At 38.7% G+C, this 20,000-nt stretch overlaps 1 protein-coding gene across 4 annotated transcripts in view; it reads left to right on the forward strand.

Annotated features, from left to right (window-relative positions):
• The window catches only part of LOC118763326 (Ig-like V-type domain-containing protein FAM187A), a 204,447-nt gene that overhangs the window by 180,919 nt on the left and 3,528 nt on the right, over positions 1–20,000 (forward strand). Inside the window, exon 15 of one of the 4 annotated variants that reach the window (XM_036502708.1) lies at positions 13,719–13,819. The exons of the other annotated variants lie outside the window; for them this stretch is intronic. Within the exon in view, the coding sequence (XP_036358601.1) occupies positions 13,719–13,783 (65 nt within the window). The 3' untranslated portion in view covers positions 13,784–13,819. Of the gene's footprint in view, positions 1–13,718; positions 13,820–20,000 lie in introns of those variants that run through there. 4 annotated transcript variants of the gene reach the window in all.

The following is a 20,000-nucleotide window of genomic DNA, read 5'->3' on the forward strand; positions in this document are numbered from 1 at the left end:
CATGGTACTGGGGTGCTGATTTCTATTGGAAGAAATTATTTACTAATAGCGTGTTGAGGCTTCATCTTTTAAGTTTGTCATTAACGTGTGTATGTGACCGTACAGACACACACACACACACACACACATACTCACGCGCGCATACACACACACACAACTTGGATAGATTTCACCCATCATTGGATAGATTTCACTCATCATTGACTCTGACAGTGTCTAACTCCTGACGAAGTTTCCGTCATCCAAAATCAAGCAGACTTACATTCAAAGACCCATCTTTGTATATTTATAAATACATTGTTCAATGTGTCCTTATTTTAAGACGGTAAGATAGGGTTTGAGATTATTTCGCTGTTATTTCTTGCAGATTGAGCTGTGGTTGATGTAAATGGTAAAGTCTAGTCACTGTTGCTGCGAACCAGAGTAGCACCAGATTCCTTTGATGTCTACTTCCTTAGAATGATGGCGTTTCTATGGCAACAGCAGACTTGCACAGATAACATTTGCGGTGGCGTTCTTTAGATATATCATCATCAAGCAGTGTTTCACCTGCCATGTGCCTATAAATAGGAACTGCTCACGTTTTGGGGGCGGCATTATAACGTGGCGTGGGGTGGTATTATAACGTTATTTTCAGTAAACTGTTGCCAACATCTTTGGTGGTGGTGGTGGTGGTGGTAAAGAGGTGAAGGAATAGGAGAAAGAAGTGGTGCAGGGGAATCATGATGATGATAATGATGCTGTTGCTGCTGCTGCTGATGATGATGCAGTGACTTTGATGACGTTACCACCACTTGCTGTTAGTAGCTGATAGTGACGGTCATGGTAGTGTTGATAGAGGTGGTTGTGACGGTGTTGACGGTGTCGTTAGTGTCGGTATGTTGGTAGTGGTGGTGATGACGGTGTCGATGGCGCTGATGGTATCCATACTGATGGTGTTGTTGTTGGTGGTGGTGGTGGAGCAGCGGGATGCAGGGTTGATGTAGTATTGGCATGGGTGATGGTGATATTGTTGTTAATGACTGTCTTGGTAGTAGTTGCAATAAACTAGTAGTAGTAGTAGTAGTAGTAGTAGTAGTAGTGGTAGTAGTAGTAGTAGTAGTAGTAGTAGCAGCAGCAGCAGCAGTAGTAGTAGTAGTAGTAGTAGTAGCAGCAGCAGCAGCAGCAGCAGTAGTAGTAGTAGTAGTAGTAGTAGTAGTAGTAGTTGCAGTAGCAGCAGCAGCAGCAGCAGAAGCAGTAGTAGTAGTAATAGTAGTAGTAGTAGTAGTAGTAGTAGTAGTAGTAGCAGCAGTAGTAGTAGTAGCAGCAGCAGCAGCAGCAGTAGTAGTAGTAGTAGTAGTAGTAGTAGTAGTAGTAGTAGTATGTGATGATGATGGAGGTGGTGGTTGTTACTGCTACGGTTGCTAACGAAACCGTCTAAGACGCTGTTAACGTCGAAATTGTTTTATTCTTCCGCCGTCTTCTTATCTCTACTTCCGGCAAATTCTCCTGTCATCGCGTTGCTACTGCTGCTTGCTACTGTTGTCCCAGTTGGGGTTGTTAAACTCATTCATGCTAGCGTTGCCGTTGCCACCACCACCTATTGACGCTCATGCCGTTTAAGCTACTGCCTCTTCTTTTTCGTCTTCTCCTTCTCCGCCTTCTTCCCCTCCTCCTCACTCTCCTCTTCCTTCTCCTCCTCAGTTTTCTTTTAACTATTACTACTACTGCTGCTGCCGTTGCTGCCGCAAAACCAGCTAACGAGGTTCCCCACCCCGTCTCACCTTACGCTTCCGAACTTCCGCCATGTTACGCGGTCAGCCAAACTGCTAGAAATAGCAGCTAACCACCTTCAAATCAATACATACCGAAGTATTAGATAACAGTTCTGGGATCTTTTCTATTTTGAGGCCAGTTTTTTCAAATTTTTTCCTACTGAACCAAACAATTTGAAACTTCGTATACTGGTAGAATGTGTCAAAAGTAAACTTAATTGTAAACCAGAATGAAAACGGAATTGTAACTTCTAAGTTTAACGTTGTTTAATAATTAGAATTTTAACCAATGATATTCCGTCATTCGGCTTTATTTTATTTACTCCGTCTCGACCACCAATTTCGTGACGTATTTAACATCTTAAATGTAAACAAGTCAGCCACCTTCTAATAACAATATTTAAAACTAGTTAATAAGCCACATGTATTAAATTGAAAATGTTTCCATTCTGTATGTCTGCATGTATGTGTGTGTGTATGTATGTGTAAGTATGTGTGTGTGTGTATGTATGTGTGTGTGTGTATGTATGTATAGCCGATTCATCGTAATCGTAATTACGATGAATTGGCCATACATACATAGATACATACACACACACACATACATGCAGACATACATATACACATACACCGAGTAAAAAATTTCAGTTATCTCTCTCTTTCACACATTACTCTCTCTGTCTCTTCACACACACTAACAGAAGCACTTCACTTGCACAACATACTGTCTCCCACACCCCATCAAACACACACACACACACACTAACAGAAGCACTTCACTTACACAACATACTGTCTCCCACACCCCATCAAACACACACACACACACACACATGTACATCAATGCTTCCCCTAGACGGTAACTTCAAAGACAAATTTCCCTCGTCATAAAATCGCTTCCTCTTAGTCTCTTTCGCTCTCATTACTTATGTAAAAAAATAAAAGTTTTTTACGGAAATCGACGGAAAACTTGTGCTACGACAAGCGAAACTTCGCCGAAATTTAATATTAAAAAAGCAAAGAGCTGGCAGAAACGTTAGCACGCCGGGCGAAATGCGTAGCCGTATTTCGTCTGCCGTGTTTGTTTACAGTTTTCCGAACGTTAGTACGTCACAAAAGCGCTTTCTACGTCACACTAATAGAATGCAGTCAAGTTTTACACATGAAAACAAACAATCTGATTGGTTAAAATTCGCAGTTTTAATCTACGATTAAAGTCATAAAATAGATTTTTCTCAAATAAACTAGTTCCAACCTGTGTCTTGTTTTGCTAGACTCTATCAGCATACGAAGTTTCAGATTATTTAGTTAAGTAGAAAGATCTGTGGTCCTGGCTTCAGAATAGAAAAGATCCCAGTTCTGATATAGGAAAGGTGTGATGGTCATGGTTAGGTCTGCTGGATCAAGGATGACCTATATAGTGTTAAACTACAACGGTAACAACGGAACAGCTACCATCACTATCACTAACACTACTACAATCACCACCACCACCACCAACATCGTCACACACACACACACATTTACGCGCGTGCGCACATAACCGATACTACGACTGCCTCCATCCGCAGCTGTTGACTAGCTCCTCCCTATCCTGTCAATCAAAGCTGCTCCTCCCACACCAACGTCGATTCCAATATCACCACGCCTACTAATACCGTCACCTTCACCACCGTAAAATTCCGTCTCCTCTCCCTTCCCTACGTTATTCACCGCCAGAAATAGTTATCTTCTCCATCACCATCGCCACCGTCGCCTTATGTGACGTCATAACTGTCGGGAATTCCGCCTACCTCCCCACCTCCCAGACCCTTCCCTCCCATCCACAACGTCATTAGTACAAGCGTGCTACAGGAGGGGTAGGAGAGCGTAGAAACTGTATCAGGTTACGTTAACCGACGTTCACGTGCAACACCACAGCTGAAACGTTAGAAACACCGCTTCCCCTCCTTCCTCTTCCACCCACTTCCTCGTTCATTCACCGTTTCTCTCTCTCTCCCTTCTCTCTCACACACACACATACACTCAGATGCAATCAGCGTGTCAGCCGACTATTTAGTTCTAAGCCGCCATCATCACCTCCGCCGCCACTATGTTTTATAACTTCAATCAGACGGTGGCACCATCTTGCTTTCATTTTTAGCGGGAAAATTGACGTTACAACTGAATGAGATGTTTTGACCCTCTTCAGCATACGTACTCACACACACACCTATATGTTACACTCAGATTACATATACACACACACACATACATACATACAGACATATACATATATATAACGCACACGTTATACATAACCTGAGTATATAGATACATACAAGTACATCCATATCTATCTATCTAATCTGTGTTTGTGCGCGAGCATGTGTATGAATATATATCTAAACAGATCCAGACACGCGCGCGCAAACACACACACAAATACATGCACACACTCATTGATACATAATCATATGCATATGTATATTCAGACTACTATAATTAACTATAATTATATTGCGACTTAACTTCCACACTTCTCATCACTAATTACCTCTAATTGTCAGTAGTATATGCAATCAAGTCAATGGATAGAGTTAGTAATGTATTATTTCAGGTCAACCGTTCATTATATCAGACAGCTAGAACAATTTCAGTTGTTGTTATTGTTGTTGTTGCTGTTGTTGTTGTTGTTGTTGTTGTCGTCGTCGTCGTCGTTGTTGTTGTTGTTGTTGTTGTTGTTGCTGCTGCTGCTTAATATTTCTTTAGTCCTCACCTGAAATATTCTCACCAAATGTGTTCTAGTTTTGTTCTTTTTGTATTTACTTTTTATGCACAGTATATCTAGGACTGCACCTTTCAAAATATCCTTCCTTTCGTTTTGAAGATAGTAGGATAAAAAAGTAGAGGAAATATAGTTCGTTTCTATTCATTTATTTGTTGTGGTTCTAGTTTATCACCATGTCGATTATCAGATAGTAGACTTTAAAGACTTGAAATAAAATATATTCTTCTTGCGAAATTGGCAATTCCATGAAATGTCGATTTATTGCCGTGTTCATGTTAGATTTCGATCAGAATAATCAGGAAAGTATTAGATAGCTGAAAAGAACCGATAGTGTGGTACCGTGGGCTGCAGGTAGCAAGCCCGCTACGCATGCAAAACTCTAGGAGTTCCAACAAAACCTATGATAAAAAGAAATAATAATAATAACAACAACAATAATAATAATAATAATAATAATAATAATAATAACAATAACACCAATAATAATAATAATAATAATAATAATAATAATAATAATAATAATAATAATAATACACTGTTGCCTTCTCCTTCCTCTAAATAATAATAATAATACACTGTTGCCATGACTACAAGGAGTGACCACAGGCCGGCTACGGCTGCTATAATGGTACGATTATAATTGTAACGGCAATGATGGCCGTCTCCCCGCGAGCCACTCAGAGCTCAAAAATGATAACATTATCGTAGCACCAAAATGTTTTTGGAAACTAAAAGGAAAACTAAATCAGTATACCAAATCGCTTGTCCTATGGTTAATCTGGAAGCGCGTCCCCCAGGGAAGAGCCAGCCTGGGATCGAAAAGTCATCAACTGGCACAAACTCTTCTCCGAATACGGACATGGATGGCCACTTGAACGGGAAATTCCCCAACTCGAGCCCTCCAAGTTCACCACCGCAACCACCACAGAAAGAAAAATATAAGCGGAACAAATGGACCCGAGAAGAGTATAAAGAAGTAATATACGCTTATTACTATGCATTAGGTAGGCCATCTCAAGAGAGACACACCGCAAACTCTTACAGTATATGGAGAACACGGAATCAAGACAGTAGACCCTATTTGGACGAGAACAAATTGGCAAATGTGAGGAGGGATATCCTTAGAAATAACAGACTCACAGACAGTGAAATAAGCACGATCAAGCACGCAACGGAACATGACATAAATATAAGACACAAAGGAAATGAAGAATCAGATGAACAGAATAGCCCGCCACGAGGCTTAATTGAAAGACTGCCATCTGACCAAAGCACGCAAAGGCCTGAAGATACAAGAAATTCTATTGAACCTGTTTTAGATAGTCAGGAAAATGATAAAACAACAGTAACTGAAGATCTCGCATTTGCTGAAGAACACAGAGAGTCTATGGCAAAAATGAGTCAGAAAATCCTGAATACGCTTGAAATTGTAAGACATACAAGTATGAATGATAGAGAACCACTTCATAAACTCTCAAATACAAACCAAAATAAAAAACAAATCCAAATTGGCAACTATGTAACAAATGAAATAATACAAGAATTAAAACCTGATTTTACTGAGTTAAATGAAATTATTTACGCTTCTGCTCGGGCAATTGAAACCAGCTGTATGCCCCCGAAAAAACAAAGAAAACCAAACCTGGGAAGAAATCAAACCTGGAGAAGTAAAATTGAAAAAGAGATTGAATTTATGAGAGGGGAAATATCAATATTAAATGAACTAGTATGTGGAAATGATGTAAGATCCAGATCAGGAAGAAAGATGAAGAGAAAATTTGGATCCTCACCAAGAGAAGAACTGATATCAATAAAAGAAACGCTGAAACAAGCAAAATCTCAAAGAATACGAAGATTTGAGAAGAGAAACAAGTTTTACAAGCAAAATAAGCTGTTCACATCCAATGCCAAAAAATTCTACAGAGAAATAGGGAAGGAGAAAGTAACCGTTAAAGACCTCCCTCCCATGGAAGAAGTTCAAAACTTTTGGAAAAGGATTTGGAGTGACGAGGAGACGTACAACATAAATGCAGATTGGATTATACAAACAGAAGGATCCTACCAAAATTTACAACAACAAACATGGGAAGACATCACAATACCAGACCTAAGAAAAGCACTCACGAAGACCCATAATTGGAAATCCCCCGGTAAAGATAGGGTGCCGAATTCCTGGCTCTCATCGCTCCCATGCGCACACGGTAAGCTAGTTCAACTGCTCAATGGAATTATGAGAGACCCAAAGAAAACACCTGAATGGTTAGCAAGTGGTATTACTTACCTACTCCCAAAGAATAACGAAACCAAACTTCCAAAAAAACTATCAGCCTATAACATGTTTATCCACCACGTTTAAAATCCTAGCATCTAACCTGGCGAAGAAACCATATGCATTCATGGAGAAGAACGATATTTTCCCCATTGAACAAAAAGGGTGCCGCCGAGGCTCTTACGGATGCAAAGATCAACTGCTAATTAATCGTATGATCCTTGAGAACTGTCACAACAAGCGCAGAAATCTCAGCTCCGCGTGGATTGACTATAAAAAGGCCTTCGACAGTATACCGCATTCATGGATCTTGAAATCGCTGGACATCTTCAAAATTTCCCCTGTGATTTCAAGCTTCCTGAAGCATAATATGTCGTTGTGGAATACGAATCTCCAATTATACCACTCTAATGGAGTACTTGCCTCAGAGAATATAAACATCAACTGTGGCATTTTCAAGGTGACTCACTTTCACTTCTAATATTCTGCATAGCCCTAATACCCCTTACAAGTGAATTAAACAGAACAGGGTATGGGTATAAAATTGTCAATAAAAAAATAAGCCATCTATTTTATATGGATGACTTAAAACTCTATGGTAAAGACGATAATGAACTTGAAGGCCTATTGCGCACTGTGAAAGCATTCAATGATGACATCGGGATGGAGTTTGGGCTTGAGAAGTGTGCCAAGGCCACTTTCCAGAAAGGGAAAGTGAAGACCACAAATTCAGTCGTGTTAGATGTTGACACAGTCATAAGAGAGCTTGAGAAAGAACAAACCTACAAATATTTAGGGATAAATGAAGGCTCTGGTATTCAGCATGCAAGCATGAAAGAGTAGATCAGGAAGGAATATTATAGGAGTGTACGAGCAGTCCTGAAATCTGAACTAAATGCACGTAACAAGGTGTTAGCTATACATTCCTTAGCAGTTCCAGTTGTTACTTATTGCTGAGTGAAGTAAAGAAAATAGATAGGAAAATACGCAAGCTGCTGAATTGTAATAGGATGCACCACCCAAAGGCAGACGTAGATCGCCTTTACCTCCCCAGAGCCTAAGGAGGTCGAGGCCTGATCCAATTTGAACTAGCTTACAAAACAACCCCAATTGGACTGGCCAAATATCTTGAAATAACGAATGACTGGATGCTAAAGCTCGTGGAAAATCACGAGAGACGAAAGAAGCTTCATTCTATCATAAAGGAAAGCAAAAAAATTGCTATTGATCTCGTGCAGGATACCTAAACTGAACAACCCGAGGGAAGTACGGCAACTATTGTTGCAAAGAAGGTGAAAATAATGGCAACGAAAAAAGCGCACGAGCAATTGGCTGATAGGTAGGAGGAGAAACCTCTGCACGGCAAATATGTGGCCCGTAGCAAACAAGCTGATGTTGACCAGAAGCAAACCCATCAGTGGCTACAGAGCTCAGTGCTAAAAGCAGAGAGCGAAGGTTTCATCCTGACTGCTCAAGATCAAAGCCTATTAACCCGGAACTACCAGGCCAATGTGATGAAAAATGGAGCAGACCCAAAATGCCGATTCTGCAATGACATGATTGAAACAGTGGACCACCTAATCTCTGGATGTAAAGTCTTAGCACCAGTGGAGTATAAATTAAGACATGACAGAGTTGGCCAATATCTACACTGGCTAATAAGTCGGCATTACAATATCAAAACTGCCGACAAGAGGTATAATCACCACCCTGAAGCTGTAACTGAAGGAGAAAATGTAACGATTCTGTGGGACTTTCCAGTACATACAGACCGAACCATCAAAGCCAATAAACTGGATATTGTTGTGAAAGACCAAAACAATAAAGTTTGCTTATTGATCGACATGAGCATCCCCTGTGATCATAATATCTCGGCGAAAGAACTTGACAAGCTCAGAAAATATAAAGACCTGCTCATTGAAATTGAGAAAATGTGTCATCTCAAGGCGGTTACAATACCAGTTTGAATTCAGAACGTAGCGACAGATGAAATGCCTATTTCTTTACTACCCTCAAGAGGCTAAACCCATAGAAGACAAACAAGGACAGACAAACGGATTAAGTCGATTATATCGACCCCAGTGCGTAACTGGTAGTTATTTAATCGACCCCGAAAGGATGAAGGGCAAAGTCGACCACGGTGGAATTTGAACTCAGAACGTAGCGACAGATGAAATACCGCTAAACATCACGCCCGGAGTGCTAACGATTCTGCCAGCTCACCACTTTAGTAGTAGTAGTAGTAGTAGTAGTAGTAGTAGTAGTAGTAGTAGTAGTAGTAGTAGTAGTACCACCAAAGAAATAAACATGAAATTTGCCTTAGAAAAATGTATCAAAACAACCTTGAAAAGAGGAAAACTAGTTAAGAGTAACAATATCACACTAGATAAAGCAAATGAAATAAGAGAATTAGACCAAAGCTAAACATACAAATACTTAGAAATCAATGAACTAAATACGACACAACATACACATATGAAAGATAAGATAAGAAAGGAATACTATATGCGAGTTTGATTAATACTGAAAACAGAGCTCAATGCGAAAAACAAGATAATAGGTATCAACACTCTAGCCGTCCGAGTTAGAAGTTACAGCTACAATATTCTTAACTGGAATCTAAATGAACTAATCAAAATAGAGAGGAAAACAAGAAAAATAATGAGAGGCTTTAGGATGCACCACCCAAAATCTGACATAGAAAGATTATATAAACAGCGTATCGAAGGTGGTAGAGGCCTTATACAGCTAGAAAACTATTACAAAATAACCACCGCCGGACTAACGAAATATCTACTTCAGAAACAAGGAAAACTAATATAAATAGCCACAAAACACGAACAAAACAAAAATATTTTGAAGTCTTTAAGGAAGCTGACAAATACAAAAAAGAAGTCATAGTACCTAACAACTATGAAGAGAGAGAAGAAACAGCAAAAGCTGTAAAATACTGAAATCCAAACTAAAACTGGAACAGCAACGGATCATGATAGAACAATGGCAAGAAAAGCCCCTACATGGCAAATATTGGGTTAAAGAAATAGACAAAGCAAAATCCCAACAATGGCTGAGAAGCTCGGGGTTCAAAGTAGAGACTAAAGGATTTTTAATTGCAGCACAAGATCAAAGCCTCTCCACCAAAAATCACCAAAATCACGTAATGAAAAGAAATACAAGTAACTGCAGAATATGTGGTGATGGAGAAGAAACAATAAGCTATATTGTCTCTAGCTGCCCAGTCTTGGCTAAGAAGGAATATATTCACAGACACGACAGAGTTGGGACCTATATACACTGGACGTTATGCCAACACTAAGGAATAACAACAGAAAAAAGATGGTATAGGCATACGCCATTGCTAAGAATTTTGTCTGGTGCGCTAACAATTCTGTCAGCTCGAATAATAATAATAATATAATAATAATAATATATAATAATAATAATAATAATAATAATAATAATAATAATAATAATAAATAATAATAATAATAATAATAATAATATATAATAATAATAAATATAATAATAATAATAATAATAATAATAATAATAATAATAATAATAATAATAATAATAATAATAATAATAATAATAATAATAATAATTGGAAAGTGTTATCGTGTACATTGGAAGTGTTATCATGATTGGAAGTGTTATCATGTACATGTTTTGTCTTGGTATAAAAGATGGGCTACAGCAAATATTCTGCTCAATACCACAGATTTGCTTGTCAGTTGTTTGACCATAACCAGTTGAGCTGACGATATGTGCATCTCTGATCATGAGCAGAAGTAGTGGGGGAGCATCATAGCCATGTGTTGAGAAGGATTCTTTGGGGTTTGAATAATTCACCTCTGGAAACATGGGTGTTTCGTTCAACGTCCTTAAACAACCCTTATTCAGGGACCTTTTGAGCGGGATGGGTTACTCAATCTGAAGAAAATTCTAACTGGGCTCCACCTGCAAGGTCATGTGCTGTTTATCTTGATATGAGATCACTATGTCGCGCACATATGGTTGTGATGCATGTGCCTGGTGTACCCTTATCAGACGGGTGGTCATGATGGGTATACTGGGCTTCGTATATTTTACCCCAGTGTCACTTTGATGGCATGCTCTGCTCGCTCACTCAATAATAATAATAATAATAATAATATAATAATAATAATAATAATAATAATAATAATAATAATAATAATAAGAAGAAGAAGAAGAAGAAGAAGAAGAAGAAGAAGAAGAAGAAGAAGAAGAAGAAGAAGAAGAAGAAGAAGAAGAAGAAGAAGAAGAAGAAGAAGAAAAAGACCAACAATAACCACAAAGAAATGTGTTTAAAAAATTATCTTATTCCTGTTGAAATTTAAATCTCTAGCTGTGTATCATCCCTTATGAGGTACGTTTGTGTGTGGGATGGGGGGAAATACTTGCGTGGCATAACAATGTATAACAAAATATTTATAGCAAAATAAAAATATTGTCAGAAGCAAGCTAAAAATGTTTAAAATAAGAAATACAAGAAAAAAAATAAAACCCTGAAGTATGTATGGATTATCGTGAGTGCGGTGAGGTAAAATAGATGTCACATTCACTGGGAAATATTGCTCAGTCACCCCATCAGTTGCTATTGTTATAGCAACGTCAAGTAACGTTGCTCTGTTCTAGAATCAGATTTGGAAAACATGTTCTTGTGGTGTTTTGTAAGAGTATCTGTTGATAGATAAATCTCTGACTGCTTACTAACTATTTTCTTAAACACACCCTGCTGTTGTTGTACAGCAAGAGCTGCTACCTGGCACTCTAACTGCTGGAAAGTGCAACCATATTTTCCTCAAATTATACTTTTCCATCATGAAAAGAAAGTACACATTAGAAAATATAATATCCAGGATAGTTGCGGTTGAAATGTCTTTGATCATAAGTCTATTCAATGACGGCTGATCTGGAGCTAAGCAACAGCAATATATCATTGGTAGTGTTATTATTTTTGTTGTTGTTAAGTCCCATGGGATGAGTTTTATCCGACAGATCTTTGACATGTTGTGGAGTTCATGATGTGACATGTGGAATTCATGGAGTGACTAATCGTGTAGTTTCAGTGATGAAAATGAACGTAATTCATTTGTAAGTAGGAAACAATGTAACTTCACCGAAACATCCCCGCCAAACTAGACATCTACCAATTATCCGAGTGTTTTTTTGTGGGGGGAGGGCTAGATTTTTGTTGTAACTGGAGGGAACAACTCTGCCCATGGCTCCACAGGCTTTCCTAGATCAGTGAGATCGATGTCATTAATGTACCACTTAAACCTTTGTGAACGAAGGGCTGACGTTCTTGGAAATGAAGTGATTAGTGATAAGTGATTAGTGAAAGGTCTGGTGGAGTTGAGTAGAGGAGAAACAATTGGGACTGGAATGTTTGAGTGGAGTGGGGGAGGCTTATGCTCAGTCAGCTCCGAGGAACATTGGCAGAAAAGGCAGAGAGAGAAGACAGTGTACCTGACAGTAAGAGAGTAGAGTGAATATGTGAGTAACTTGATATCAGTCAGTTACGTGGTCCATTTCTGGATGGGGTCTTGGATATCAGTATGGATTAAACAACATCATCCTATATGTGAGCACAATACTTCATTGTGGACCACAGCTGAACTTTGTTGGGGATGAAGTGTCTTCTGTCCCCGAAGAGAAGGGTCAGACGTTGACATGTAGTCGTAGGTGTGTTAATAATGGGTTTTTGCTGAGAGTGATTTTCCTTGACAGTGAGGTCCAACATTTCAGTGATTTTGATGGTTATATTTGAGTGCAGGTCGTATATATATATATATATATATATATATATATATATATATCAGTAGGGTTTGTGTTTAGCTGTTGTCAGAGACAAGATTGGCACATCGTCAACAGAAGATACTTTTGAGGTCTTTTTCATGATTGAATAGTGCATGGGTGGGAAAGATTAGGCGGAAATGAAGAGTAGTGTCATCGGCAGAAGAGTGGAAATTTATTGTATGTAACAGGAAGTCATTGGTGTACAGAAGGAAGGAAACGGGGATAAAGCCAAACCCTGGAGCATGCTAGAGCTGATGGAATGAGAAACAGAGATCTCCGTCAACACATGCAACAATAGTGGAATAGTGGAATCTAATAGGAAGCTACTGATCCAAGAAATGAGAATGAAGTAGAGCCTACGGGCAGGAGGGAAGTTTCGATAAGAAACTGGCATGCCAGACACAGTCAAAAATTTTGTTGATATTGAAGGCAATGACAACATTACTTCCACCAAATTCCTTCAAGGCGAGATAAGGGGTGTACGAAACTTGGTTACCAATGCTTCTGGTTTTACAGAAACCATACTTGAGGCCTTTAAAGAGTGAGTGACATTCAAGATGGTTGTCGTTGTTAATGGCTGTCTCCGAAGATACTTTTAGCATTTGGCGTTGTGGACCTGGAAGTGTGGAAAAAGAAAATAGCTTTGGAGTTTTACCAAGTGTATTGCAGTGTAGAGTTGACTGCAAAGCGGGCGGCGAAGGAGGCTTCGTCTGCGATGTACTACTCGCAGAACCATCAAGTAAAGTGAAAGAGGATTTTGAAAATCTACTGGAAATCTTTTTGACAAAAATAAAAAGGATCAGTTTCAGTTTGGAAGGCATGATAGTTTTAGGGCTATAGATTGTGTGATGTTCATCTCTTTTTCATTAGCACTAACTCTCAAAAACTCAGAAATTTCTCATGGTGATTCCTAGTTCCAATCAATTTAATCAATCTCCTATATGTTAATGATGTTTTATTGAACGGACCAGAATGAGAAGTAGACCCCCATTATGTTTGACTCTGAGTGTGGGGACAGTAATAAATCAAGTAGAAATTAAGAAAATTATCTCTGCTTTCTCTGTAATGTTTTATTTCCTTAGAATATTTATTTTGTAGACAGCGGAAAGATGGAAGGTGATATGTGGAATTAGAACGAAGAAAACAGGATTAAATGTTGCAAGATAGTATTTAAACTAACCTACAGTTCTACCTTCTTTCACGATAAAGAATAAATTAATTATGGCGAATATTGTCAGTGTTAGTAGTAAATGTTCTATCAATCTCGTATTTGTTGTTTTTGTCTTCACTGAGTTTTGTCTGGTGTATTTGTATATTTTACCAAACTTCAGGTTTTACAAATGTGTACAACACCAATAAAGTTAGTTTTGAATTCAAGGACTATTCTCCTTTCTTCTCATTCATCTCTCTTCTTATAAGGACACAAATAGTGATCCCTCTAACTGATGGAAACGGGATTGTTCCTGTCTGCACGCACTGCTCCTGTTATTACTACACTGAAATTGCACTAACAAACTGTTTTATTACTCTGATTATCTCTACTACTGCTGCTGTTAGTGAAGTTGCTATCTTCAGCAGAGCTACACCACCAACGCTACCACTACAGCCCTCACTACAACCATCACTACCACCACCATCACTACTACCACCATCACCACCACCACCTCCACCATCACTACTACTACCACCATCACCACAATCTCCTCAGCCACAACCACAACTACCTCCACCATCACAATCACCACTACCACCATTACCACCACCACCACTATCAAAACCACCGCCATCACCTCCGTCGCCAGCGCCGCTACTGCTGCCGCCCCACCACCATCAGACAGTAGTAATGTTGGCAGGTAATGTTTCTACTTTAAATTCCGTAAATCTAGAAATACACATCTCCCGATACCGCAACGTCCTCCACCCCCACCTCATTCCCACCCCGCAATTGGTAACAACGTTAGCAGCAACATTGTAGCGACGTAAACTCCTCTGCTATTGTTTATAACGTTGCTACCGATGCTATCAACTCACTCCACGACTGTTGCTGCTGCTGCCAAGTACCTGTATATCCTAGTTCCTGCATTCTTGAAATCACAAGCAAACAAAAGATCCTCTACGTGGTCTCTTTGCCTACTAGAAATTGCAGTTAAAATTCCTTTCAGTCACATTCAACTAGCTTTGAAAAGACGTTAGATAATGGGATCCTGGGTTACCAGCACAGAGGAAGAGAACAGGATTGTCACAAATAGAATATCATTGATCATAGGTCTGTTGTAACGGGCCTGATGTTAGTGTTAAACAACAACAACAATGTTATTCGGTACACGTTGAAGGTGCCGTGAATGCCTCTATAACTGCTTTGTGTAACATTGGCCATCTTGACATATAACAGAGAACCTAGGAAATCTGCACCATCCCACATTATCCTCACATCTATACAGTCATGCGTGCAGTTAAACAGCCGACTGTTTACATGTAAACCAAAACATCACCACCATCACCACCACCATCAGCAACAACGTTAGCCAGTGCACGTTAAGGTTGCGGTGAATGCCTCGACAGGCGTCTCGTATTACGTTAGTTACGTTTAGATGTACAAGTAAAACGTGGAAATAGCGTAAAAGTTCTTCCCCACCGCCACCCGCACAGTCACACAACCAGCACAGCAGTATACTGAAAACACGTGGCTCAATGAAAAAAGCTTTCCGTTTCTAGTCTCAATCAGATGCTGGTGGCTTCCGTTTAATATTTGCCGCGAAAAACTAACGTCATTCTGACTGACACATTTAGTAAATACGCTCACTCACCCATTTTCTTTCTCTCTCTCTCTTTTTCTCTCTCTTACTCTCTTTCCTTCTCTCTCTTTCTCTCACTCGCTCACATACACGCGCGCATACACACGCACGCACACACAAGTACATACACACACACATACACACACACACATACAGACATATACACACAGATATAGGTACTGACAGTCACATATCAGCACACAAACTCACGCAAACACACACATACGAGGGGGTGCTGAAAAGTTCCTGGTTTGGGGTAAAAGAAAATACTAGAGGATCAGTTAATTGTGATTTTATTTAACATATTCCCCACTCAGATTCACACACTTATTGCAGCAGTCCTTTAGTCTTTCTAAGCGACTGTAAAAGAACTCGGAAGGTCGGGCCTTCGACCAGGCCTTAACCTGTATTTTTCAGCACTCTCTCATACACACAGATAGTACATACATATATACACATATTCACACACACACACACACACACACACACACACACACACACACACACGCACGTTTTAACAAATCGTGTCCTACCGAAGATTTCTGGTGTCATCTGAATTTCTCCCCACTTCCTCTCTCAGTTAGTTCCCTTTTGTTTGTTTGCAAATCGATTTTAGTTAATCCAGATATTGATTCGAGAAATTTCTCTTTCATGATGTTGTAGATTCGATTATCAAATCAGGTGACTTGTTGCGTTCTTGAGCAAAATATTTCATTTTACTTTGTTTCACAAGTCAACTGAAAATGACCACCAGTGGCACCTTAGGGTTAAACCTCTGACGAATCGTTGGCCCGTTCGGTGGAAATCTTGCTCTATCAGACTGAAAAGCCCAGATAAGTCCCAACTTCACTAGCCTACTGTAGGGCTCGAGGTACACCCCAAAAGCAAAGAAGTTTAGCATTCGGGAGTGGAGCTGTTTCTGAGAGGGTAATATTCAGAATACTATCACCTTGTGATCTGTTGGTATTTTGTGAGAAAAATTAATGCTGGATAAAGAATGCTTTTTCAATTATAGTTTCTTTCTCTAACAGAACTGATTACAAAATCAATGAGAATTCATATCGTGCCAGAACATCTCAGACGTAACCTTTAGTGAGGTACTATATAGTTTAATGTTTCATGACCGACTTTTCAGAATTTCTACTTCAATACTAGACGGTTCTATTGCGGCCTGTGTTACATACTGTAAGGATGTCGCTTACACAGAAGAAAATAGTTAAGGTGGAATAAATTTGGTATGCCTACGTGAAATCAAGAGATTTTGAAATTACGAAATTCGGAAAGTGTGTTATGTATACTCAGATGCACATATAGAAAGTTACATATATAGTTGTGTGTTTGTGTGTGTTGTGTGTGTGCGTATGTGTGTGTGTATGTGTGTGTTGTGTGCGTGCGCGCGCGCGCGCGTGTGTGTGTGTGTGTTCTCTTCTCTGAAGAAAAGTCCTTCCCAGTGAGTTATAATTATTAAATATACAAAATTATCATTTCAATTAACGGGAAGCATCTACATGGTCGTTCTGTCTGCTACAAAATAGCCGCCCAAATTCCCTCTAATCCAATTTTATCGTCTACTCGTTATACCTCTTAATACACAACGACGGAAAAGGCGCATGGCCAGAACACCTTTGATCATGGTCCACCCGAGTATAACTGACCTGATTCAACTTTCCAGGATTTGTTTTAAAATAAGTTCTCCTGCCTTCGTTTTTTTTTTCTTTTTAACCAGTTTCGTGGTTGTTCTGTTATTCTTCTTACTCTAATACTGTTTAAATAGTAACAAATCTGAGTCTAGTATTCTGGTTAATTTGTTTAAACGTACTTTAAGCAACAGAAAAATACTGAACTCTAAAGCTTAATAAATCGCACATTCCTCGTGCCTTTGATATAGTTTGGAGCTTTACTTTTTAAGTATCTATGTTCATTAACTTATTTGCTGCCGCCGCGACTGCTCCGACGTGAGTTAATGACCCCGCTAATGATAATACCAACTTCCAGTCCATAGGAAACCTGTTGTAACCATATTCAGCAAAACTGCTACCAAGAATACCATCTAAAGTATGAGAAATACCATTTAACTACCCCTTTCACCAAATACTTCGATTAAAAAGAAAGTAAAAAGTTACCGAGTTATATAAAGGTGTGCTCTACATCACAACATTACCTTATACACACATACACACACACACACTCACACACACATATATATGTATATATATATATATATATATATTATATATATATATATATATATATATATATATATATATATATTATATATATATATATTGATTTAATTTAATCAGGTTAGTTTACCATTAAACAGTAGATGAAACGGTGCATCGTATAAGAAATTACAGGGTAAATGTTTTTTAATTTTCTCCTGGTTTACGGAATTGATGTTATTTTGCGGTTGAAGCGTTTGGCTGTTATTTCTAGTGGGTGAATGGCCTATTAGGGCCGTTCCTTGATTGTGATGTTGAACTTAAAAATGGTATATGACTATTTAATTTTTTCCCACTAGGCCGCTGGTGGCAAAAAAATTCTACAAAATTTTTTTTGCCACCCTATATTGATTAATTATGAATTTTCTGGTTAATTCCGTAATGGAATCGGCGGCTTATATTTATTTGCTGCCGATAAATTTGGCGCGAGTGCGATGATTTGAAAATTTTAGGTCAGATATTGCCGAGGCAGGGACGGGAATGCCTCGTGAAAAATATCTGTTCCGACTTGGCTATTTCTTACTGATGAATCTAAGGGCCTATAGTAGATTGGCTTGATTTAATTTAATCAGGTTAGTTTACCATTAAACAGTAGATGAAACGGTGCATCGTATAAGAAATTACAGGGTAAATGTTTTTTAATTTTCTCCTGGTTTACGGAATTGATGTTATTTTGCGGTTGAAGCGTTTGGCTGTTATTTCTAGTGGGTGAATGGCCTATTATGGCCGTTCCTTGATTGTGATGATATATATATATATATATATATATATATATATATATATATATATATCACCGTCACCGTGACCGACCAGGCTATCAGATGTTGCTACACATCGCTGGTCACAATGCGCTTCGCATTGTTTTAGCTTTCAAATGACGCCACCCCACTGGCTAAGCGGACAGGCCAATATATATATATATATATATATATATATATATATATATATATATATATATATATATATATATATATATATATATATATATATATATATATATATAATATACATAATTATGCATAATTTACTCCTATCGACCCAGCGACAGAATAGAAAGCGTGTTTGAATGTGGATGAGGAAGTCTGTTTCTTCTCATATATATATGTGTGTGTGTGTGTGTGTGTGTGTGTATGTATATATGTATGTATGTATGTATGTATGTATTTCATTTTGATATTTGGTCAGCTGTTATATTTTGTGTTGTTTGGTAAAAGTTAATGGAACTGAATGATTCAATAATGGCATACAGCAATTAGCGTGAGGAGTTGAGGGTGGGGGTTGGAAAGCTTATCGGGTGTTTAGCAAACTGACCATCTATATAACTATGTATGTTTGTGTACGTGGGTAAGTGTTTGTGGGTGTGCGTTTTCATACGTATGTACATAGATACATACCTGTAATTATAGGTGCACTTGGATGTGTAACACACTACCGAAATACCAATCTTGAGAAATTAGGCTTCTCAAAACCAGAAAGGAGAAGGCTGATTTGAAGACTACAGATCCAATCCATCACTGGAACTGTAAAAATCTGTAAAACTTTTCAGAAGTTTAACATTTAAGTATATATGAGCATGTCTAGATATGCAACTATATGCATGAGAATACAGACATAAAACAAAACGTACGAAGCTGCACATATACATACATACACATACGCGCGCGCGCGCGCACGCACATACACACACACACAGAGTTTTCTAGTCGGAAGGGTAAGGTGTGCCTATGAACTTTTGTAGGGCTTTCATGATACTGATGAGGAAGGAAGGAAGGTAGGAAGGAAGGAAGGAAGGAAGGAAGGAAGGAAGGAAGGAAGGAAGGAAGGAAGATATCCTCAAGTCGAAAACTCAGTTTTGAACGCTGAAGGGACACACAGTGCCCCGTGGTTGTGTTAAACTGGGTGAATGCTCAAGTCGACCCGAGCGCTTAATAGTGATGGAGGTATTGTGAGAAAATGTACATGATGAAAGTTACTTATGAGTGTAAGAGGATGTAAATAAAAATGCCAAAATAACATGAAAAATAAAGATAAAATGTATTTATCACTCCCCAAATATTATACAAGTTTGATTACTGTTATATGATTGACTCGTTATTGGTGATTATATTATTTTCTATAATGCGCAGGAGTGGCTGTGTGGTAAGTAGCTTGCTTACCAACCACATAGTTCCGAGTTCATTCCCACTACGTGGCACCTTGGGCAAGTGTCTTCTATAGCCACGGGCCGACCAAAGCCTTGTGAGTGGATTTGGTAGACGGAAACTGAAAAAAGTCCATCGTATATATGTATATATATATATATATGTGTGTGTGTATTTATGTGTTTGTGTTTGTCCCCCCAACATCGCTTGACAACTGATGGTGGTG

The sequence above is a fragment of the Octopus sinensis genome, linkage group LG5 (assembly GCF_006345805.1).
Source record: "Octopus sinensis linkage group LG5, ASM634580v1, whole genome shotgun sequence".
In the NCBI taxonomy this organism is placed as follows: Eukaryota; Metazoa; Mollusca; class Cephalopoda; order Octopoda; family Octopodidae; genus Octopus; species Octopus sinensis.